Here is a 24,789-nt window from a genome sequence, read left to right as displayed (position 1 = left end):
AAACACACACTGATTTTAATAATATGAGTAAAATCTGCATATGTTTTAAATAGAAAATTTACGACATTTAAAATACATATATTTGACTAATGAGATAATAATGAATAAAATAAATTTGGCCAAACTATAAAAGTCGTGGTGTTTGATAAGATACTTTGACACATAAAGACCATATATTAGGTCCAATACATATCTAGATAAAGTTAAGCCCAATTTATAGTTAAAAGCATTTAGGCGGGAAAATTTTCAGTTTTCTTATTCTTTTAGTTTAAGGGGGATTATGGGTATAAATGTGGAGTAACATCCTACCTAGTTAAACATTAACACGTGTAATTAGTCGAAATTTGACCTTGGCCACCACGGGCCACGGCTTTAATATGTAGCAATATCTTGGGGAAAGGTTTTACCCGATTTTGTGAATCTTTGGTATCCAATTTTCCTTGTTTAATCACTCCATCACTTGACGTATAAATACAATCACCAAAGTTTAACTATTTACCTTGCGGTCACAGCGAAAGCACAAAAAAAATCGAGTAAAATAAATGAAAATATTTGTAAAAACTGTTGCCGGTAGAACCATCACTTTAGATGTTGAATCGACTCATACAATTGAAGATGTCGTAAATAAGATCCAAGAAAACGAAGGTAATTTCGATTTCTTATCGAAAGATGAAATTTTAAAATTGTATTCCGAGCATAGACTCGGTTTTTTTTTTGGGGATTATTTCAATTCACTTCATTTCAGTTTAGTACCTGAGCTTGTCACGTACTAATGATTTATATTCACAAATAGGTATTCCCTCGTATCAAAATTGTTTGATTTTGGATGGAAAGCGGCTGCAAAATAGTCATACCCTAGCTAATTGTGGCATCAAGAATGGTATCTAAATTCACCAATCTCTTTATTTATTTATACAGTTAGTCTTGTATAAGGCGGTTTTTACACTGGAATATATTATGTATGTTTTGACATAATAAATATGCAGAATCAAAACTTCATCTTGAATGGCTAAGATCAGGAGAGTCTCGGTATGAATGGTGGTGGACGGCGTGGCGTAATGGCCGGGCATTGGCTCTTAAATTCCATCTAGACAAGAAGATATGCTGCAAGTATGTTATTTATTTACTTAATAATTATGAACGATCACAAATAATTCTACAAAAGATTTAAATGATATTATATCATGAAATTGACTTAATAATAATTGGTATATGTGGTTAGATGTTATGCTCGTCTTCCTGCAAAAGCCACCAATTGTCGAAAGAAGAAATGCGGACATAGCAATCAGTTACGGGAGAAGAAGGGTTATCGTAATTGGAGGCGTATTCTAAGCTAGCTTGTATATACTATCATCGTCTGTTGTTATAATTATCGTCTCATAAGAAGTTTTCTGTAGCATGTCAAGCTATATTGTTATGGATATGATGTCTAGGATTATCTAAGAGCATCCTTGCTCCTGTATTTATTTCGAAAAGGTTATTATTCTTATTGGTTTGATTCAGTTTAAAGTATTGAATAGAATCAGATAATCTAAGAGTAAATATATACGGAGTACTATACCTTTGTCATTACCTTGGGCTCAAATTTTATTGTAAGACCGTCGTATGTGCGATAAGAAGAAATGTGATAACTTTTTGATAAACAGTGACCCCCAAAGTGCATCAATATGAATCAGATTGGTATTTAGAGCGTTTTGGACTGCCATTCAACTTCCCTTGTATCTTTAATGTACTCCCTCTGTCCCGGTCATTTGTTATCCTTTTCCTTTTTGGGTGTCTCCGTCATTTGTTTTCCTTTTTATTTTAGGATTGCATTTGATGAACAATTTGATGATTCACCCTCAATTTCATCCACATGTCATTTAGTAATTAGCCTTTTTCCTCTTTCCTTGGTCTTTGTGCCAAAACCAAAGGATAATAAAATGACCGGGACAGAGGTAGTATCTGGTGATGTATCGTCCGTTGGTGACTATAAATATGTATGTTAGAATCTTGAGCATGCTTTGGGGAGATAAAAAAGGTATTATTGCAGTACATGTCTTCTCTTTTAGGGAAAAACGGTTTAAGTGTTACTCCTCTATCCCGGTCATTTGTTGTCCTTTTTTATTTTTAGGTGTTTCAGTCATTTGTTGTCCTTTCTATTTTAAGAATAAACTTGATGAGTAATTTGATCATTCTCATTCACTTTGTTCCACTTGTCATTTGATTATTGGCCCTCTTCTCTTTCCTTGGTCTTTGTGCCAAAACCAAAGGACAACAATTGACCGGGACGGAGGGAGTATATCATAAAATTGACTTAATAATTGGTATATGTGATTAGATGTTATGCTCGTCTACCTGCAAGGGCCACCAATTGTCGAAAGAAGAAATGCGGACAGCCGGACATAGCAATCAGTTACGGGAGAAGAAGGGTTATCGTTATAGTAATTGGAGGAGTATACTAAACTAGCTTGTATATAGGCTGGGTATTCACCTTATTAATATTAAAAAGGTTCTATTTGGGGACACCTGAATCATACCAAATTAGAACTAATTGTCAGGCTATTGTTCTCTTGTAAGACATCGATTTACCAAAAATCTTTTTAATCGAATTTCTTTGATTGCATGATCTGAAAAACATTGGCGCGCGCGTAAACGAGGTGCTATGTAAGAACCATATCATTTCGCGAGTATCATTTGCTGGCGCCCAATCACCGTCAGTTGTTATAATTATCGTCTCATAGGAAGATTTCTATAGCCTAATCTACAAGCATCCCTGCATATATCCCCTAAGTTTTACTTCGCGCTTTTCAAAATCGTTTAAATCTTTATTCTCGATTTAAATTCTAAGTTTTTATAAAAGAAATCCGGATTCCGATTTTAAAATCTATAAGTTTACCTGACTTTTGTATTATGTTTCACTTTTTCGCATTTTGAGACGTGCGTTCACCTATGGACGATTCTAAAGGATGATTCATGTCAACCAACCCCAAATCATTTTATTTAAGGATTAAGGTTCTAACTAGTTTTGTACCCCGTAAAAATTACGGGTCCTATATTGATTACTTGTTTTGGAATTCTTGTTATAAAGGTATTATAATATCGTTGTAGTGTAACCAACTAAAAAGAATCTCAATATTCATCATTTGATTTGATTGAAGGGTTAATAAGTCGGTAACATAAACAATTTTATATAGTCTTAACTGTTACGGCTCATTGTATGGATCAAATTCACATACGCAGTACACGCATTAGCTACTCTACCTGTTCTTTTCATTTAGCACACATTCATCAGTTGGGACTTGGGAGACTTGGAGCATTCTGGCCAAATGTGGGAGCTAAATTATTGTAATTGCAGATTTAAAGGTAGTCAGATACCACCTAAAAAAAGCATTAAGATGTCCTAAGTAAATACCAATTCATGAGGATACTAAGTAAACATAAAGGGGCTTGCACCCTAACAGCAACGATTCCAGGGGTTGTCAACTCGTCATACTCATCCGTCTGCATTGAATTGGCTTTGATGCAGCCTATCCAAACTCATACTCCGTAGAAAAATACAAACAGGCTTTGGAATTATCTTACTTCACACTTATGTCCTCTTCTGTCATTTAACGAAGTTTCAAAATCACTCAATTAGTGAGCTTTATTGCTCCCAATTCAACCACACATTTGAGCTATAAAACAACCAATCGACTGCAGCTTCAAAGATTTAACCAATCTCCGATCAATCCATTCAATAATCAAACAACTACAAACAAAACCGATGACGCTACAATAAAATTACATGAAGATGATTATTTGCTAACATCCAAATTTGTTCCCAAGCCAAAGAACAAACTTTGTTATACAATAACCTTGACATATGGGTTAAGTTTGTATATTATGGATCATTAAGAATTAAGACGAAAGATATACATGGGTATCAACGGCTTTGTACATTACAACACAAGTCCCTTCGCCAGGTGTGTAGCATATGAAAATTGATTCATCGATCGCTGTCGTTAGTACCCAACTTGGTAATCTTCAATGACTTGAAAATTACCAATAAAAAAAAAAGACAATTGAAAGCTTAATTACCATAGAAGATAATAATGAAAATAAGAACATCATAATAAATTACACTTCCTCCATCCCACTTTTATTGTCCTCTTCCCCTTCAAATTTTATCCCATAATTATCATTAAACATTAGCATTCTCCAAAATCCTAATTCAACAAAATACGGAAAGCTTAACTAAAAAACAGAGCAATCCTATTAAAAAGCAATTAAATGAGTGAGTAATCTTGAACCTGAAATCATAGTGTCATTCATTATACCAATATAAAAATTACGAACAGTAATATTATCATTGTATGGAAGGATAAAGTATGCAAACTTACAAATATTATACAATATCTCCACTAAGGCTATTGCAATTCATGGAGTTTATGAGGCACAACTCCATTTTATAGAGAGAAGGGTCAGCGGTTAAAGAGACTCCAATTTATGCATGATGAATTAATAATTAAAATTAATTAGGAAGTAAAGAGGGGGAATGGAAGAGTTCCAATAAACTGAAAAGCATGTCGAAGAGACGGAGGACTTAAAAAGAATTTTGAACGCTCAAGTCAACAACAATGAGAGGAAATTTAATAGATTAATTAATTATTATTTTTTTTTTAGCTCAAGCAAAGAATTTTCTAGCGAGGCTACGCTACCTAGTACACAAACCACAATAGTTTAGAAAATTGACACGTAGACTACTGCATGGCATTTCTAAATCCTATGTGGATTTGTCTACATGGAGTTTATGGGTCATTTTAGCTTAGGCTTTTAATAGTATTTTATAGATGTTGTTGTTGTTGTTGTTGTTGTTTAATTCAGTTGAAAGTATTGAATAGTATCAGAGAATCTAAGAGTAATTTTTTTATGTTTAGTTGCCCCCCTCCCCCCCTCCCCCCCTCCTCTTTTGGATCAACAGGTTTTCTATGATTTTTATGGGGCTTATTTGCTACTTCTCCAATTTTTATCCTTTTATGAAAGATATTTTATTATTTGTAAAACGTAACGAATTTATAGAATGGGAAGGATTATTTAACGGTGTTTTTTCCAAACTTTTGTCCAATCACAGTGCTTTTGCATTATGTTTTACTCCCCTCTTATTTGTCATTTTTCCTTTTCTATATTTTTGCATTTTGAGGTGTGCGATCATCCATGGACGATTCTAAAGGATGATTAAGATCTCAGACCTCAGACCATTTTGGGATTAAGCCTTTGATGTTGTTGTTGTTGTTGTATACAATGTACTTAACGGATTAATGCAATATAAATTGAATGTTATAGCTTTTCTAGGATTTGGAACTTGTGTGTGTTTATTTATTGTGTTGGACCATTGAACTTCTTCAAATGACTGTAGACTGTTTATCAGATTATCACACACAGACCACAACTATAAAACCATCACATTTGCAGTATATGCAAAATTACAAATGATATTCGATTATTCGTTAATAAGGTTTGAGAAAATGGGTGATAAACAGTCAAATAATGCTACGACCAAACAAAACTATCTCCCCGATGATCTTATTAATCAAGAAATACTTACAAGATTACCCGTTAAATCGATTTCTAGATTTAAGTTAGTTTCAAAACAATGGTACTTTACTCTTTCTTCTTCCAAATTCGCCAAAGACCATCTTATCAAATCTCCTTTTTATCACCCTTCTGCTCCTGTTAACACCTTATTTATTAAAAACGGTAATGACTATTACTTATTTTCTTATGATGATGACAATGATCAAATTTCTGGTAATTATGAAGATAATTTGGTTAAATTAGATGTCGTATTTCGAGTCAGGGATGGTAATTATCTTGAACTGACAGGGTGTTGTAATGGGTTGATTTGTTTAACTCCAGCTTTTAGTGAATACTTTATTTTATGGAACCCGGCTACCCGCAAAGTGCATAAATATGAATTAGATGGGTATTTAGAGAGTTTTGTGGCATTCATGCCTTGTGATGTTTATGGATTTGGGTATGCATCGTCTGTTGATGACTATAAATATGTTCGAATCTTGAGCAGGCTTTTTGGAGACTCGCCAGGTATTATTGCAGTACATGTCTTTTCTCTTAGGTCAAAAAGTTGGAGGAAAATCGATTCCGATATTGACAATTATTTTCTTTATAGTCGTGGACAGGGAGTACTCATTAATGAAAAACTTTATTGGCCTGGTTGTTGTGTTGAAGGTAGTTATGGTGATGTAATTGTTAGCTTCGATTTGGGGACCGAGACATTTGCCATATTTACTTATCCAAACTTGGAACTACTAGAACCCTTAATGTTAGGTGCCGTAGGAGAGTGTTTGTGTACATTCGGTTGGGACAATTCGATGGACATACTGAAACCTCCTACGATAATCGAATCTATTAGTCTTCCAAAGGATTTACAGTTAGATATACCATCAGTAATGGTCGGGTACACTAGAACGGGCAAATTTTTTGTGACGGGGCTGTTCAGTGAGTCTGATGACGGGTCACCAGATAGCTTTCTGATGCCGAGGAGTAGTATACTGGCGTTGATTGATTTACGTACAGAAAGTACACAACAGTACACAATGCTTCTAAAGTTTGAAGCAGGATCGTTTAATATTGCAAGATATTTTCCAAGCTTAGTTTCGCCTTCTCTTATTCCTACTTAGTTGATCGTTTAATATAGCAAGATACGGAGTATGTCATAATTAGGGAGGATGTACTAGCATTTTAGTTAGATTCCTTATTGTCGGAACCTGTTTAGTTGATGGTTTATCGAGTTATCTTTCATCCTTTGATTTTACGCAACTATTAGTGAATTCGGAGTATGCTTTTAACTCTTCATTGCTCGTATATCATTGTCGTGAAAGGGTCAGTGTATTATTGTAGGAAAATATCCATCTCTGAATTTTTAGATTTCAATTGCCTAAAAGTCAAAAACTCATAAAAAGGATGCCAAGTCCGATTACAGATAGTATTTCTCTCGCTCCACCACCAATGACGTAGCCACAAGTGAAAATAATTATGGTATGCACGATAGTAGTGTCCTATAGTATCTATAGATGACCTCAACCATCACCTTAAGATTTTAATTGAGATGATTCATCTATCATATTTATTCCTATTAGTATCAGCTTATCATGTTCTCAACATAATAATATAATGAAAAGTTCAAAATAATGCAACAATAAATCAACAAAAAACAGTGAAAGAAAGTCAATTATAGTACAAAGGCAAAAATAGAGATGGGACGGGGAAGGAGACGTGGACGTCAAAACATGGATAAGAAAGATCTAATTGAGCAAACTGAGCAAAAAGAGCTGCCATTTGATGTAATAAGGATGATATTAACAAGATTGCCTATCAAATCCGTTGTTCGATTTAAGTCCGTTTCCAAACTCTGGTATATTCTATTCTCTCTTCTCCTCGTTTCATTTTCGCCCACTTAGAATTTCCTCGGCCTTCAACCACACAATCCTTGTTCATTCGATCAAATAACAAATTTCAGATTTTATCCTATGAAAATGGTGATCAAAGTACCCAAATGGATAACAAATGTGTAATTGACTGGGTCAACGAAAAGGTTGACTTCGATGTAGGGAACGAGAAAATGGCTTTGGTGGGCACTTGTAATGGTTTGGTTTGTTTAGGATCAAAATCGGGTTGTTTGTTCATTATATGGAATCCAATAACTCGCGAATTTTACAAGTACAAGGACCCTGAGATCGCTAAGTTTACTCGCGAGGACTGTAGGGTCACTTGGGGATTCGGGTATGTTTCTGCTGTTGATGATTACAAGATTGTCCGAATTACCGAATATGCAAAAAAGTGAGTAGTAAATCTTTCCGGGTACATGTCTACTCGAGAAGGTTAGATAGACTGAGAAGAATTGAGAACAACGATTCTTCTCATAACTTCTCCGGTTTGAGGATCGCTGAGCACTTACATAGACCAGAGATGTTCGACATGTTTCCTCGATTTTGAACACCTTCGCCATATACAAGTAATGTGAATAACGATGAATGCTTTGATGCGTTGTTATGTGTCGTAAATGGTTGCTTATCTAAGTATGGTAGATCCGTCAAAACTGGTGAAGGAATTCTAACTCTATTGAAAGATCACGGAGAGACTGAAGAAATCATTCTTCCTAGGAATTTAGTTGGCTCGATGCTTTACGACAATTTAATCGGATTCATCGGAGCTAACAAGGTATTTATACAGTATTGTGGTAGTTATGCTGATGCCCCATGTTTAGGGGCTATCGATATGACTTCACGGCCTTTAACGCATACACGATTGATGATCCTTGAAGCAGAGACGAAAAGTGAGGTCGTTAGTTATTGTCCAAGTCTTGTGTCGCCTAATGTTTTGACGATCCCCACTGACAGGGATTCGAACCTCTAAACTTTACGTCTTCTTTTCCGTTTCGTGTGGTGGAAGACGCACTTATCCTATTTATTTAAGCATTTTTTGATTATTTTTTTCAGCAAATCTATTATGAGAAATATTTACAAAAATGAATATATTGACATGTGAGATTACTTGTAGTCCCCTGTGTCTTTGAAAAAGTCGTGGCATATTTCACCTAATGAGCTTAGTCTCCGATTAGTACTAAATTATTACGAGTATTTTTTTAATAAAATAACACACGACGAAAACTTCAAAGTAATGCATGAATGAGTCAAGAGTGGAATTTAACATTTAACCAACAAAAAATTGATAGATAATTAAACTTCATCAGACGACTTTTTTCACAAACTACAAATTAAAATGGGAGACAAAGAGCCAAATAATAATAAGAAGGAGCAGGTGATGCTTGAGCAACAAAGCTGTTTCTTCGATGATCTGTTTATTGAAGAAATACTTACAAGATTGCCCATTAAATCGATTCTTCGATTTAAGTCGGTTTCTAAACAATGGTATTCTACTCTGTCTTCTTCCAATTTCGCCAATGCTCACCTTATCAAATCTCCGTTTTCTCACCCTTCTGCTCCTGTAGAGACCTTGTTTATCCAATGTGGTAACAATTTCTACCTTTCCTCATGTGACGATGATCAAATTTCTGGTAATTTTCAAGATAATTTAGTTAAACTAGACGTTGACTTTGCCAACGAGGAAAATTTTTGTCTACTCACTGGGTGCTGCAATGGGTTGATTTGCTTAACCCTTGGTCATGACAAGTACTTCATTATATGGAATCCGGCTACCCGCAAAGCGCACAAATATGAGTCAGATGGTTTTTCAAATTGTGTTAACTTTTCAGATTGGCCTACTTTAGATGTTGTTCTTGGATTTGGGTATGCATCTTCTGTTGATGACTATAAATATGTCCGAATTGTGACTAGGTGTCGTAGAAAAGAAAAATGTAATATTGTTCATATTTTCTCTCTTAGGGAAAAAAAGTGGAGAAAAATTGATTTTGATCACGATGATGATCATCTCATTCCTATAGGAGAAGCAGTGCTAGTTAAAGAAAAACTATATATGATTGCTGTTGCTGGAATTTATTGTGAGCGTGTCGTCATTGTTAGCTTTGATTTGGGACTAGAGAAGTTTGAAATAACTAAGAGCAACTCCAATGGTTGCTTTTAGGGACTTGCTTGCAATTTTTGTAAAATTTCAAGCAAGTAGCTTACCATTGGAGAGGGAATGAACAAATGTAGCTTGAAAGCATTGTAGCTTTGTCAAGCTACATGCTTGACATGAAAAAAAGAAAAGGTAAATTTTTTTATTGGATGAAATTAATAAGGTGGGACCCATATAAGCTACAAAATGTTGTAGCTTCCCATTGGAGCGGTGTGTAGCTGAAAAGCAAAACAGCTTAAAAAACTGACTTGGCAAATCAGGCTACAATGTATTGTAGCCGTCCATTGGAGATGCTCTAAGTTCAACATACGACGGGACGATTTTTTAGGAGTCATGGGAGGATGTTTGAGCATAAATCGTTATGAAGGTGAAAATGATAGGTTCATGCACATACAGGAATCTCCTACAACAATGAAATCTATTTGTCTTCCAAAGGGATTGCGCTTGGACAAATTCTCTAAAATGATCGGATTTACAAGGACTGGTAAGTTTTTTATGACGGCTACAATTATTGATGACTTCAAGAATTGGAAGACTAGAAAGATACTGGGGTTGGTTGACACATGTACAAAACCTATGGAATACTCGATGCTTATGATGATTGCCGATGAAGGGATTAACATTGCACGATATGTTCCAAGCCTTGTGTCGCCTTTTCCAATTGAGGAGCTGGCTGAGGCATAAAGATAGAAGAAATTACATTATGTTATTATGATTAACCCATTGTTCGCTTGCTCTTTGCTTTGTATGTTTTAATTTTTAAGGCATTGTGATTTATGCACCGGTCTACGTGGTCGTACTATCTTATTATGTTCGATCAGATGCATAATATTTCCATATGTTATATACACCCGTCATCCCGCGCGTAGTCGTGTGATACTGGACATAATTAAATCTTCAACCAATACGCTTGGTTTACTATGACTTTGATGTTTAATTATTAAACCGATACCCTTTGCAATCTTGTGACAGGTCAAGTACTACTCTTGTGGATATTATCCATCACAGGGAAGACATACTGAAATAATGGCACACATTATCTAACGAGCTTTGTATTAAATTATCATCTTTACACAATCTTGCGAAGGTTATGGTGATGAAACATGTTTAGGGGATGTCTATAACCTCGCTGACATCCCCTACAGCCCTAAAATAATGTAACCCGAGAAATACAACCCTAAAATAATGTAAACCAATTAACACAACTTGGAAAAGGCAAGATTCCAACTTGTTCATAATGTACTTATTTTCCACATAATAAAGGAAAATAGCATATTGTTCACAAAATAATACATTGAAAACTTCAAAGTAATGCTTAACAATCAACACGTAACCAACAAAAACGGTGAAGGAACGTCAATTGTAGTAGAGAGAAAAAGAAAAACAGAGATGGAATGTCAAAACAAGGATGACAAACATCCAATACAACAAATAGAGCTACCATATGATTTAATAAATGAGTCGATATTAACAAGATTGCCTATCAAATCCATTGTTCGATTCAAGTCAGTTTCCACACTCTGGTATTCTACTCTCTCTTCTTCTCATTTCGCTTCAGCACAGTTGAAATTTGACCACCCTTCAATCACAGAGTCCTTACTCATTCGAAATGACAACAAATTCCAAATTATGTCTTACGAAAATGGCGAAATTGACTTGGTCAACCAAAAGGTTGACTTTGATGTAGGTGATGAGCAAATGGTTTTGGTGGGCACTTGTAATGGGTTGGTTTGTTTAGGATCGTATTCTGGTCGTTTGTGTATTATATGGAATCCAATAACCCGCGAATTTCACAAATGCTTGGAAACTGAAATCTCTAACTCTTTTGGACCAAAATGTTTCATCTATTGGGGATTTGGGTATGTTTCTACCATTGATGACTACAAGATTGTTCGGATATGTATGGATTTTTCTAGCCATTATTTAACAGGTCACGTCTACTCGATTAAGTTAGATACATGGACAGTAATCAACAACGATGCTTTTGATGATACCTCTGAATTGAGCTATCCAGTGTCCTTTCGTATATCAGGACTATTCGTCAATGAGACATTATATTGGAGGTTGCCCGGGACAATTTGTTCCTTCAATCTAGCAACTGAGAAGCTTGACACAATTCGACACCTCGAGGTCATAGGCACGCCATTGTCATATGTTACGTCTGATAACATGTTATTTGTCGTAAATGGGTGCTTATCTTCGTATGGTACATGTCTTAGAGATGATGATCGTAATATTTTTACTATTTTGAAAAGCCGAGAGGTGACTGAACAAATCATTGTTCCTGAGGATGTGACTGAGTCGATGCATTATGGAGGAAATTTAATCGGGTTCACCCGAAGTGACAAGATCTTTACACAATATTCGGATTGTTTAGGAGTTATAGATCTAAGTCTACATCCTTTGAATATCACACCACTGATGTATAAGATAATAAGAGAGGTTTATAGAGATTGAATGTGTATTGATAATGAAACTGATGTACAGGTTACATATTTATATATACAATTGACTAAAGCTAGGTTACTATTAATTATTGAACAAACACCTAATACATGTGCTAAAGAATAACTAAAATAATAAAAGCTTAAAGCAAGAAGCTTTTCCAGGAGGAAAGCTAAGCTTTTGTTTTGCTGTAGTGGAAAGCTAGGCTGTTGGTTTGCTGTAGTGGAAGCTAGGCTGTTGTTTGTTCAACACTCCCCCGCAAGATGGACGGTCGGAGACGGAGACCAATCTTGGAGGAAAGATCAAGGAACCTGGACTTGTGCAGCGGTTTGGTCAATGTGTCGGCTAACTGATCGGAACCGTTAATATGTTGAATACGAAGTAATCCTTTCCGAACTTGTTCTTTGACAAAATGAAACGAAATAGCCAAGTGTTTCATTCTCGAATGGAATACCGGGTTAGCCGAATAGTGAGTCGCAGATAGATTATCACAATAAATAGCTGGCGACGAAGGGTGAGAAATGCCAAGTTCTTGTAACAGGGATACAAGCCACAATAGTTCCGTTGAGACAGTAGCAACAGCTCGAAATTCAGCCTCGGTGGTTGAGCAAGATAATGCTCGCTGTTTTTTCGAAGACCAGGATATGGGATTTTTGCCATAATAAACGATAAACCCGGTTGTGGATAGATAATCCGTGGAGTCTCCAGCAAAGTCCGCGTCACAGTAAGCATGGAGGTGAAGAGGAGTTGAGTGATGAAGATGAATACCAAGATGAAGTGTACCATTAAGGTAGCGTAAGACACGTTTGAGAGCGTGCCAGTGTGTGGTGGTTGGGTGGGTTAAAAATTGAGCAAGCTTATTTGAGGGGAAAGCAATATCGGGGCGAGTAAGAGACAAATATTGGAGACTGCCAACTATTGCCCTGTAGTCATTTATATTGTCAACAGGATTATGCTGTTCTTTCGTAAGAGGTGGGTGTGCGAGCATGGGTGTGGTGGCAGGTTTGGACTCATGCATATTAAATTTGTGAAGTAAGTCGGAAATGTATTTGGTTTGGTTAAGGTGAAGACCGTGTTTGGTCGGGGTTACCTCAACGCCAAGAAAGAATGACAGTGGACCGAGGTCCTTTAGAGAGAACTTGCGTGAGAGTTCATCAATAAAGGTTCGGATATGTGTCGGGTTGGGTCCGGTGATGACTATGTCATCGACATAGACAAGGACAACGAATGTTGTTGGCAAAGTTTTTAAAATAAATAGGGACGGGTCAGACACGGAGTTTGTAAACTGTAAGCGAAGAAGGTATGTTTTGAGCTCGGTGTACCAGGCTCGTGGGGCCTGTTTTAAGCCGTAGATGGCTTTGTGAAGGTGACAAACATGGTCGGGGTTATCCGTGTCTATAAACCCCGGTGGTTGGGTCATGAAAACTGAATCAGTGAGCTTACCTTGAAGGAAAGCGTTGTTTACATCGAGTTGGTGGAGAGTCCATTTGTGTGCTACAGCGATGGACAAAACAAGACGAATTGTGGCGGGTTTAATCACAGGACTGAATGTTTCCGAGTAATCGACACCGGGGCGCTGATGAAAGCCCTTGGCGACGAGTCTCGCCTTATACTGTTTTAATGAACCATCCGGATTGTATTTCACGCGATAAACCCATTTGCAACCAACAACGTTTTGGGCTTGGGAGCTAGGGACAAGAGACCAGGTTTGGTTGCGAAGAAGGGCTTGGTGCTCATCAATCATGGCGGTGCGCCATCGTGGATCAACAAGAGCTTGTTTGGTTGTGGTAGGGGTTACATGTGGTGTGGGAACAGTAGCAAGATGGGCGGTTTTGGTTCTAACGGGTTTTGTTTTAGCTGGTGGTTGTTGAGCATACTTAGGGTTTGGCTTTATAATGTTGTTGGATAGTCTGGTGATGGCACGAGGGGGTGGAGGGGGGGGCGGAGAGGGAATGGGTGAGGTGGTGTGAGGTTCTAGGAGTAGGGTAGTGGAGGCAGAGTGGGTGCGGGTAGGAGAAGGAGAGATAGGCGAGGTTTGTGGATGCTGCGAAGAGTCGGGTGGGGGTCTGGTTGTGGGCGATGGGTTCGGGTCGGGTGTGGCAGTGGCTGATGGGTCGGCAGGAGTGGGGGAAATGGGTAAGGCCGGGTCAAGTAGAGGTAAGGTGAGATCGCACCACTGGTCAGGAGAGGGAATAGGCGTGACAGGGGTATTGGCGAGTTGGGTGTAGGGAAAGACGTTTTCAACAAAGCGGACATGGCGAGAGGTATATAGTTTTTGGGTGACGGGTTCAAAGCATAAATATGCACTTTGAGTACTTGAATAACCTACAAAGATAATAAGAGAGGTTTATAGAGATTGAATGTGTATTGATAATGAAACTGATGTACAGGTTACATATTTATATATACAATTGACTAAAGCTAGGTTACTATTAATTATTGAACAAACACCTAATACATGTGCTAAAGAATAACTAAAATAATAAAAGCTTAAAGCAAGAAGCTTTTCCAGGAGGAAAGCTAAGCTTTTGTTTTGCTGTAGTGGAAAGCTAGGCTGTTGGTTTGCTGTAGTGGAAGCTGAAAAGAAAGGAGATAACTGAAATTGTTAGTTATTGTGCAAGTCTTATTTCACCTAAATATTCGTGTTATAAGTATGTTCAAGGATGAAGATTCGAACATGTTTACCACCGTCTTACATAAATTGTGACGCGTGATTCCGACGTCTAAACTCTTATCTTTTACTTTTCTTTCGTCTTATTGTACCTTGATTTTTTTTTTGTAAATTCTACTCCAACATTATTGTGAATATTTATACGAGTTATGCGTTTTTATAGTCTTACTTTCGCATTTTTTTACATGCCCTTGCAATTTGTATTTGTTTGCAGTCGATCGTCTCTTAGAATAATTTTTGGTTTAAATAAGCGTAATATGTCGTGGGTTAGGAATATTCTGCTCTATTTTTTTTTATATTTTTTAATCAATTACTCCCTAAAAAAAAGAAGTTCCTAACCATAGGAATTCCTAATTGGTTAAGAAACATAATTAAATTATAGTTTTCTTAAACAGATGCGGAATAAGTTAAGAAAACGAATTATTTTTCTTAATATATATATGTATATATGGTGGTAACCCTAAATAACATTAAAAATTTTAGTTTTTATGAATAAACTCTAGCACAATTTCAATCACCCCGCCCTCGTCTCTTTACTTCGTTAATTGCTCCCCTTTACAATTTACAGTTGAAGATCCTAAAATATGGGAGATAAACATCCAACTAATGCTAAGAAGAAACAAGTTATTGACCAACAACCCTACCTCTCTGATGATTTTATTATCGAAGAAATTCTTACGAGATTACCCGTTAAATCCGTTCTTAGATTTAAGTCAGTTTCCAAACAATGGTATTCTGCTCTTTCTTCTTCCGAATTTGCCAATGTCCACCTTATGAGATCCCCCTTTTCTCACCCTTCTGCTCCAGTTAACAGCTTGTTTATCAAAAATCTTAAAAATTATTACCTAGTTTCTTTTGATGATGATGATCAAATTTCGGGTAATTTTGAAGATAATATGTTTAAACTAGACGTAGACTTTGGCATCGAGTACGAAGAATATCTTCAATTTATAGGATGTTCCAATGGGTTGATTTGTTTAACTATATTTTTTCACCCGTCCCTTGTTTCTATATCTGATGATAGTTACTTAATTTTATGGAACCCGGCTACCCGAAAATTGCACAAATATGAGTCTGGTTGTTATTTAAAGCATATGGATGATGATGGTCGTAGCGCGTTTGTAGCTCGTGGATTTGGGTATGCATCCTCTGTCGATGATTATAAATATGTTCGAATTTTGAGATTTTTGGGTAGAAATAAACGAAATACTATTATTGTTCATATCTTCTCTGTTAGAGAAAACAAGTGGAGAAAAATTGATTTTGATTTTGATTTTGATTGTTATTTTGATCCTCAAGGAAGAGCAATGCTTATTGATGAAAAATTGTACTGGGAATCTTTGAGGATGAGCGGAGATAGAATTGTAATTGGTAGTTTCGATTTGGAGGTTGAGCGGTTTGAAATACATGAGTTCAACTTGGGAGACCCGGACTTCTTCTTCGATTCCTTCAATTCCTTATTAGGAGTCATGGGAGACTGTTTGAGCAAGTTGGTTAATAGTATGACAAATAGAAGTGACACGTTAATGCACATATTGGAATCGCCTACAAGAACTAAGTCTATTTGTCTGCCAAAGGGATTGCTTTTAGACAAATGCTCTCAAATGATCGGGTTTACAAAGACTGGTAAGATTTTTGTGACGGGAGGATTCAGGAGTGATGTGGTAAGGGATGACCGAAGTAATTACCAGAGTGCATTGCAGTTACTTGACATAGGTAGAAAACCCATGCAACACTCGATACTCATGAAGTTCAATGGGTTGGTTAATATCGCAAAATATGTTCCAAGCTTTGCTTCGCCTTGCCCTATTGAGTTGTCCAAGACATAGGGAGACGGTACATTATTGTGTTATCATGGTTAGTTAACACATTGTTTGTTGGCTTCTTGTCCTGTTTCTTTTGAAGGCAGGGTATGTTCTACCGAATTTTTTTTTTGAGGTATCTTGTGGATTTTAGTATCTCAACACATTTAGCTAATTAATATATGTCCTTAGCATACACGTCGAAAAACAACGTATTTAACATTACTCAAATAATTATATTCAAAATTTTGCTTCGTTTCTGATTAAACCCTGAATAGACCTGGCCTAGAAGGACTAAGGAGCATTTGATCGAACAAAGTAAAGGGAACGAAGACCTAACAAATAACAAATAGAGACAAATTAGCGTACAACACCCTTTTTTCGGTTTAAATGAGGCCATTATGTCGCGAGTGAAAATCAAACATCCAATTTCATGGTTAGATTAACAGAGCTCTTATGACTTGAACTAACTCTTGTTCTCAACGTACAACACCTAGTGCAAGTAAAAAACGAAGATAATTAAGGACAGAGGCGTCTTAAAACAAATGGAGGCCCAGTGCGACACGGAAAAAATGAGGCCCCAAATATGAATGCACAAGTATATTATAGTTCGAAGTTTGTATTGAATTTCATTAATATAAGCTTTTAATATGGTGACCAAAAGCGGAGGCCCGGTTCCTATGCTCGTGGTTGCCCGTGGCCTTAGACACCCCTGATTAAGGATTAAACAACCTTAACCAGACTTGATTTTCGGTATTAGCTTATTGTTCAGTTAAATATTACCGCAAGCGAACGGGTCAGTTGTAGTGCTTACGGGTCGATCTCAGAAAGGTCATGGACTAAGTACCAGTCTGTCTCAAATTACGAGTTAGCTACGCGGAACAAATATCAGGTGGTAAATCAATTGGGATTCTCTCCATTTATGCCTCTCTCCATTTCCTTCCATTTCTTATTAACGTACAAGATTTCGATCCAACGGTTGATTGTTTGATAAGTTGGAGGATGAATAATGATTTAATATTGTTGTATTAGAGGAAATGGAAGGAAATGGAGAGAAGATAAAATGGAGATGATCCATATTCGTGGTAAATAGCTAATCTAAACTAAACTAAATAAACTATTAAAGTAATTATAAAACTATAAAAGACAAAACCAATAACAATAAAAGGGATAGAGTTCATATCATCGCTAGACAAGCTTATAAATAATGACACGATTGCTTAATTGCTATTCACGTGAGATTACTACACCTCTAGCATATTAACGATCTCTTCCGAGTAACGACAATTCTTCCTAATATGTCTAATCCCCGCTCCCGCATGTAAATTAGACACATAGAAGCATTAAGACCGTAGATACATCCCAACTATACAAACTAATATTCCCATGAAAAGCCGTATAATTATAATTAGACTTATGTTCTTAGTTAAATTCCCGCTCCCGCATGTAAATTCAATTGTAACAATTATAAGTAAATCAATAAGACAGTTTAAACATACAATAAAATCTCACCCAACTTCTGTTGATAGTTACAAATTATTATATATCTAATCGTATCAAATTCGTTACCCAATTTATGATAAATTCTAATCAAGCTCGAACAAACAATTTCGCAATCGATTACAATTAAAATATGCTTGTATGGACTAGCGACGATATAAACCCTAAATTGACTACTCACTAATTACGGTAAAAATAATCATAACATATATAATTAAACAATACAAATAAATTAATCAAATAAGAGTAAAGGAAAGAATAGTCTTGAATTAAATTGGAACGGAAGAACATAAATTACGGAGGCCAACAGCCTGAAATACGTGCATAAAACAAGAAACTCAAACCTACGTACGTCCAAAAAAAACTCTTCTCTAATGTGGGAAGAGAGTCCTTTTTATTTCCTAATTCTATCTAATCTATGTAACCTCTCTCTGTGGGTTTTCACTTTTTTTTTTTTTCTTTTAATTACACAAGGGTTATCAATAATCTAAAGTCCAGGGCCCATATTTGGTCTAATCACTTAGCAAATTCAGCAAAACACAATGCAATGTGCCCTTGTTTCTTGACCTCGTGTCTTCGGGTCTACTCTTTCTAAACGATTTAGGAAACATAATAACAATTTCTAAACGATTTAGGAAAAAAGAACTCTCCTAATAACTTGATTTAGGAAATCTGAGTACAGTCTCCTAAACGATTCAGAAACATAATACGGAGTAACAATTTCTGAAACAAATACGATTAGTAATTAACTTTAGAATTTAAAATATATAAATAAACAGCCAATTAATGCACATACAACCTCAATTACTACCTCCCTTCTTGTTCACTTCTCTACTTCCCTATTTCCCTTTACAATTTACAGTTGAAGATCATAGAATATTAAGAAACAAGTTCGATTCCATGACGGAGATTGTTTAACAAACTCACAAAAAAAATAGAAGGGGGAGACTGTTTCCTGCGGCTGCTTTCACGTTTGCACCAGAGTTCGATTCCATGACGGAGATTAAGAAGAATCATGTTATTGAGCAACAACGCTACCTCTCTGATGATCTCATTCTCCACGAAATTCTTATAAGATTACCCGTTAAATCCATTCTTCGATTTAAGATAGTTTCAAAACTATGGTACTCTACTCTTTCTTCTTCCAAATTTGCTAATTATCACCTTATGAAATTCCGCATCTCTCCCCCTTCTGCTCCGGTTAACACCTTGTTTATCGAGAGTTGTAGGAATTATTACCTATTTTCTTACAATGATGCTAAAAATTCTGGTAAGTTAAAAGATAAATGCGTTAAACTAGACATCGACTTTGGTGTGGAAGGTTATTTTAATTTTACGGGATGCTGCAATGGGTTGATTTGTTTAACCCACGATTCTGATAAATTCTTCGTTTTATGGAATCCAGCTACCCGTAAACTACACAAATATGAATCAGATGTGTTTTTGAACCCTTTTAATGTACTAAACCCAAACCCCCGTATAGCTACTGGATTTGGGTACGTATCATCTGTGGACGACTATAAATATGTTCGAATTTTGACACTGAGTTTGGAAACTGTACCCGTTAATAGTAATATTGTTCATATCTTCTCTATTAGAAAAAATAAGTGGAGAAAAATTGATTTCGACGATAATGCTGTTTTTCCTTATGGACAACCAGTCCTTTTTAATGAAAAATTATATTGGGCTGGTTATAGGAAACAAGGTGCAATCAATTTCAATCATCATATTTTTTGCTTTGATTTAAGGCTAGAGAAGATTAACGTAATTAGGTTAAATTTGGACGATTTCGTCTACTTAGGAGTCATGGAAGGGTGTTTGATCAAGCTCAATTACGAAAAAAATAAAGGTCACGAATTAAGAATGCGAATAATGGAATCTCCAATGATAGAGACCTCTTTTCGTTTTCCAAAGGGAATGGTATTAGATATATCCTCTCAAATGGTTCCGTATACGAAGACTGGCAGTTTTTTTGTGACGGGGTCATCTATTGAGGTGGTTAAATCAGGGAATGCTCACCGTACAGCGCTGTGGTTAGTTGATGCAGGTATGAAACCTATGAAATGCACAACACTTTTGAAGTTCACTGATTCGATTATTATTTCAAGTTATGTTCCAAGCCTACTTTCGCCTTTTCCCATTGAGGAGTTGTCGGAAGCACAGAGATTGTAGATTGTGGAATAATCAGCCTCTATGAAGACATCGAGCAATGTACTCAAATATCTAGTCTCTTGTAAGGCCGTTTAATTAACTTAATTTATCATCATTATTATTTACTTAGACTAAGTCTCTTACAAAACCGTTTAATTAATTATTACATTGTATCGCAGAACTTCGCTTTCTTTGTTAGGTATTCCCGCCCTTTAATCTCACCTTTTTTTTTTTTCCTAATTTCACTATGAATTACCAATAATGATGTTAGGAACGAGAGTATCGTGATCAAAATTAGGAAGGCTTCAAGATAACAGTAAAATTTTGGAGAAACGGTCTTTTAGCAAGTTAAGACAAAATTTAGATAATTGAAAGAGGGAAATTTAATCTAAAAAGCTAATATTAGAATTATTTAAATCGAATTTGGATCGGGTCCTTTCGAGTTTCGAATAACTATAATCTATATTAGTATCAAATACAATCAATTAGACCATTCTACATTTGTACCGTCTTACATTAGTATCGAATGACGAATATAACCATAAGCTATCGGTCATCGCTTACAAAAAAAAATGATATAAGGACTAAGGTATTTTTTATCGGGACGTGTTCTTAAAACTTGTGTTTATTTATGCCTTTTTTACTTTATATCAATGGATAAAAGTGATTTTGTCATCTTTTGGTCTCAAAGTTTTTCACGTAGAAGATGAAATAACACTTTGTTTCTCGTCACTTAACCCCCAACCCACCCTCGTGATGTAATTGAACAATTCACTTTCTTTATAAACAAGTATTTCTTGTTAGAATATTTTCCACTAAATTCAATGTGTTAAAATATGATATAAATTATACTCACTCTGTTCTGGGGAATTGTTTTCTTTTGTTTTGGCAAGACCAGAAAAAGGGGAGTGAACCAATTACTAAATGATAAGTGGAACAAATTGAGTGTGAATGACCAAATTGTTCATCTAGTTCATTCTTAAAATAGAAAAAACAACAATTGATTGAGACACCGTAAAAGGGAAAAGGACAACAAATGTACGGAACAGAGGAAGTAATATTCTCATTTTTCTTGTTATTACTGAGTTTCGGTACAATCAGGTGACACCCAATGGCCATCCAACAGTCTAGGACTGAGTAAAAGAATACGACATGGTTTTATTATACGTATCTGATACGCTATACGAATTTAATTATACGAATTTCCGGATATCTGATACGAAATTTCGGATATCCGATACGGTTCTTTAAAAACCGTATCGGATATGGATCGGCAAAATATGAAACTGGATATACGTTATCCGATACGCTTGCATTTTTTCTAGAATAAAATATTAAAATATATATTGGTGATTAAACCTTATTAGTATTAAACTTTATAAGTTATTTACTCTTATTACTTTTTAAAATACTTTTAAGTTACTAAAAAAATCAGCAATCACATGTAGAAAAGAAAAAATATAAGTGAGGCTGGAAACCGGATAACGAATATACGGAAAAACCGAATATACGGTTTCCGTATGTATAGAAAAACCGTATCGGATAAGTATACTAACAAAATGAGAGTTAAAAAATCGGATATCCGATTTTGCTCACCTCTATCCAACACGACTTTATTCAACTTGTCTTATATAATAATGTTAAAAAGAATTCTTAAAATTGTATACTCCGAACAAACCCTAGCAGAAGCATATGGGAGACAAACAGTTTACGATTTATATAATAATCACTGCCTCCCTTATCTTTTTTACTTCATTGTTTCCCTTTACGATTTACAGTTTTAAGATCGAAGAACGTGGGAGACAAACAACAAATTAATGCTAATGAGATACTCCTTTCAATTCACCATATTCTTCCATATTTCCTAAAACGGTTATTCAGGTTTTCTTCCCCTTTCTATTTTTGATAACTTTTTACTCTTATTTTATTCATACATCTTTTCTATTACCCCACCCACCCAACTCTTTTAATCCTATTTTATTCCTTACTTTAATATTTGTAGCCCACATTTCATTATTTAACTCTTAATTATTCATCCATCTCTGCTATCACCAAAGAAGCTACTTCTCTGATGATTTTATTATCCACGAAATTTTACGAGATTACCAATTACATCAATTATTCGCTTTATGTCAGTTTCGAAACAATGGTATTCTACTCTTTCTTCTTCCAAATTTACTACTTTTCATCATCTTATGAAATCTCCCTTTTCTCACCCTTCTTCTCCACAAAACACCTTGTTTATCCAGTGGTTGAATGAGTTTTATCTATTTTATTATGATGATGATCAAAATCCTGGTAACTTAGTAGATAGTTTGGTTAAACTACACGTCAGCTTTGGTGTCAATGATTATCCTAAGCTTATAGGATGCTGTAATGGGTTGGTGTGTTTAAGTGGACCTTTTAGTGATTACATCATTTTATGGAACCTGGCTGCCCGCAAGCTGCACAAATATTGGTCAGATGAGTATTTAGAGCGTATTCATTATGTAACTCATGGATTTGGGTATGTATCATCTGTTGATGACTATAAATATGTTCGAATTTTAACACTAGGATGGGAAAGTGGACAAGGTAGTAATATTGCTCATATCTTCTCTTTCAGGGAAAGTAAGTGGAGAAAAATTGAATTTGACCATGATGTTATTGTTCGTCCTTACGGAAAACCAGTGCTTCTTGATGAAAAATTATATTGGGCTAGTTATACTCAACATGTTGTCTCTGTAATTGTTTCCTTTAATTTAGGATTAGAGAAGTTTCACATAATTAAGTTGAACGTGGCCTACTTGGCTACTTAGTCTACTTAGGTGTCATGGGAGCGCGTTTGAGCGTGTCCAAATATGATAGAACAGATAGAGGTAACGAGTTAAAAATAATTCAAATACTGGGATTATCTACAATAGAGAAATCTATTAATCTACCAAAGGAGATAATGTTAGTCACCGACTCTCAAATGATTGGGGACATGAGGACTGACAATTTTTTTGTGACGGGGTATTCCTATGACGTTGTAGCATCTTGGCGGAAAACGCTATGGTTTGTTGAAACAGGTATGAAACCTATGCAATGGAGACCGCTTTTGAAGGATTATAAGCGGATTAGCATTGCAAGATATGTTCCAAGCCTAGGTTCGCCTTTTCCAATCGAGGACTTGTCGAAAGCATAAAGACGATACACTGTGGTATGATTAACCCATCGATCCCTTGCTCCTTGGCTAGTATGAAAACATTGTTATGATGTACTGAAATACCAAGTCTAGTGTAGGTGTCTACCATGATTAATTTATATTCATCATTATTTTACTTGGGTTAAGTCTCTTACAAAACAGCTTAATTGTAATATATCGTTAGACCCATTGAAATATGTTTATTATTAGACTCGTATTTTTGCATTTTTGAGATGTGCGTTCATCCATGGATGGTTCTAAAGGACGATTCATGTCAGCCGACCCAAATTATTTTGAAATTAAGGCTCTGATGTTTGATCAAGCTCAATTATTACGGAGTAGATTGATTGTACTTTGGTTTGTTTGTATTCCTGCACTTGGATCTCACCTTTTTCTAATTTCTATATGAATTGATAAACTCTCAAGCTGGTGAGCGCTGAGCCTTTGATTCTTTTAAATGGAGTCCATCCCCTGAGCTTTATTGGCATGCACTTCAATCAAACTACACGAATTGGCCAAAGGCTGAGCCCAAAGTTATGGTTGTTTTCAAGTATTTTTTCCTTTCTAAGATAATTGTTGTTATTAATTACCGTTTGTATAAATATTTACATTATCAAAACTTGGAGATCAAAGGAAGGGTTATACGAATTTTTTTATGAAAATGTAGGGACATAATGGGTAAAATTAAGGGTATGATACAACAGTACCCTGTGTAACCCAAGTACGATTGGTCTCCTATTTCAACCATAAAGTATTTCTGTACCCAGAAAAAAAAAAAAACACGAAAGTGGCAATTAGAACCCAAGTTTAACTAAAGGTGAAATTAACCCCCTAACTTTTATGTGTAGCAATTAACCTTAAGTCTAACTAAATGTGAAATTCAACCCCACACCTATATCTCTTTAAAATCTCACGAAACTATCAATATATCGTCAATATCTCATCGTATAAACACACAATTGAATATTGATATACACACAAATACAAAATAAGATACCTAAAATCCACACATACTCCGTATAAGATACATGGGATACGTATATCACTGTAGATCTAAACTTTTTTCTTCGTCTCCTTCTGAAACCAAGCAATTCCTCGAGCAACTTTTCGATTCAAATGTCGTCTTATTAATGAAAGAATAATCGGACGATCAATTATTTGAGAAATAAAGATGAGTTTTTTTTAAGAGAGGTTGAATTTAAAACTTAGTTAGGCTTAAAGGGGGTTAATTGCTACGGATGAAAGTTAGGAGATTTAATTTCAGCTTTAATTAAGTTTAAGGATTCTAAGGAGTCGTTTGGTTCGCCATAGGAAGATAGAATTCCCGGGAAGATTAAATTCATGTGAACTTGAAAATCAAATTGTGTAAATGTTGTTTGGTTGAATGTAGGAACTTCAATTCATGTGGGAACTCCCACTTACCTAGGGGGGCTAGGTAAGGGACTTCCTACATTATGTAGGAATTGGAGTTCCATAGG

The 24,789-nt window shown here is 35.7% G+C and overlaps 10 protein-coding genes across 18 annotated transcripts in view; all 10 read left to right on the top strand.

The window, feature by feature from the left end:
* The window catches only part of LOC141606452 (F-box/kelch-repeat protein At3g23880-like), a 157,796-nt gene that overhangs the window by 11,065 nt on the left and 121,942 nt on the right, over window positions 1-24,789 (top strand). The window lies entirely within an intron of this gene.
* LOC141606451 (glutamate synthase 1 [NADH], chloroplastic-like) overlaps window positions 1-24,789 on the top strand; it is a 261,024-nt gene that overhangs the window by 233,944 nt on the left and 2,291 nt on the right. The gene's annotated exons all lie outside the window — the stretch shown is intronic.
* LOC141609393 (ubiquitin-ribosomal protein eL40 fusion protein-like) lies at window positions 425-1,509 on the top strand. The gene is made up of 4 exons (XM_074428457.1): window positions 425-645; window positions 794-880; window positions 987-1,110; window positions 1,223-1,509. Exons 1-4 carry the CDS (start codon window positions 543-545, stop codon window positions 1,335-1,337), a joined length of 429 nt encoding a protein of 142 aa, XP_074284558.1. The 5' UTR covers window positions 425-542; the 3' UTR covers window positions 1,338-1,509.
* LOC141608639 (F-box/kelch-repeat protein At3g23880-like) lies at window positions 5,487-6,659 on the top strand. Its single transcript, XM_074427981.1, has one exon. It carries the CDS (start codon window positions 5,487-5,489, stop codon window positions 6,657-6,659), a length of 1,173 nt encoding a protein of 390 aa, XP_074284082.1.
* LOC141608638 (uncharacterized) lies at window positions 7,535-8,394 on the top strand. The gene is made up of 2 exons (XM_074427980.1): window positions 7,535-7,818; window positions 8,067-8,394. Exons 1-2 carry the CDS (start codon window positions 7,535-7,537, stop codon window positions 8,392-8,394), a joined length of 612 nt encoding a protein of 203 aa, XP_074284081.1.
* On the top strand, window positions 8,761-9,582 carry LOC141608637 (F-box/kelch-repeat protein At3g23880-like). The gene has a single exon (XM_074427979.1). It carries the CDS (start codon window positions 8,761-8,763, stop codon window positions 9,580-9,582), a length of 822 nt encoding a protein of 273 aa, XP_074284080.1.
* LOC141608636 (F-box/kelch-repeat protein At2g43270-like) lies at window positions 10,966-12,033 on the top strand. Its single transcript, XM_074427978.1, has one exon. It carries the CDS (start codon window positions 10,966-10,968, stop codon window positions 12,031-12,033), a length of 1,068 nt encoding a protein of 355 aa, XP_074284079.1.
* Window positions 15,277-16,521, top strand: LOC141608635 (F-box/kelch-repeat protein At3g23880-like). The gene has a single exon (XM_074427977.1). The coding sequence runs from the start codon at window positions 15,277-15,279 to the stop codon at window positions 16,519-16,521; it is 1,245 nt and encodes a 414-aa protein (XP_074284078.1).
* On the top strand, window positions 18,988-20,166 carry LOC141608634 (F-box protein CPR1-like). Its single transcript, XM_074427976.1, has one exon. The coding sequence runs from the start codon at window positions 18,988-18,990 to the stop codon at window positions 20,164-20,166; it is 1,179 nt and encodes a 392-aa protein (XP_074284077.1).
* Window positions 22,275-22,943, top strand: LOC141608633 (F-box/kelch-repeat protein At3g23880-like). The gene has a single exon (XM_074427974.1). The coding sequence runs from the start codon at window positions 22,275-22,277 to the stop codon at window positions 22,941-22,943; it is 669 nt and encodes a 222-aa protein (XP_074284075.1).

The sequence above is a fragment of the Silene latifolia genome, chromosome 10 (assembly GCF_048544455.1).
Source record: "Silene latifolia isolate original U9 population chromosome 10, ASM4854445v1, whole genome shotgun sequence".
Taxonomy (NCBI): domain Eukaryota; kingdom Viridiplantae; phylum Streptophyta; class Magnoliopsida; order Caryophyllales; family Caryophyllaceae; genus Silene; species Silene latifolia.
This window is presented reverse-complemented; position numbering and strand designations above follow the sequence as displayed.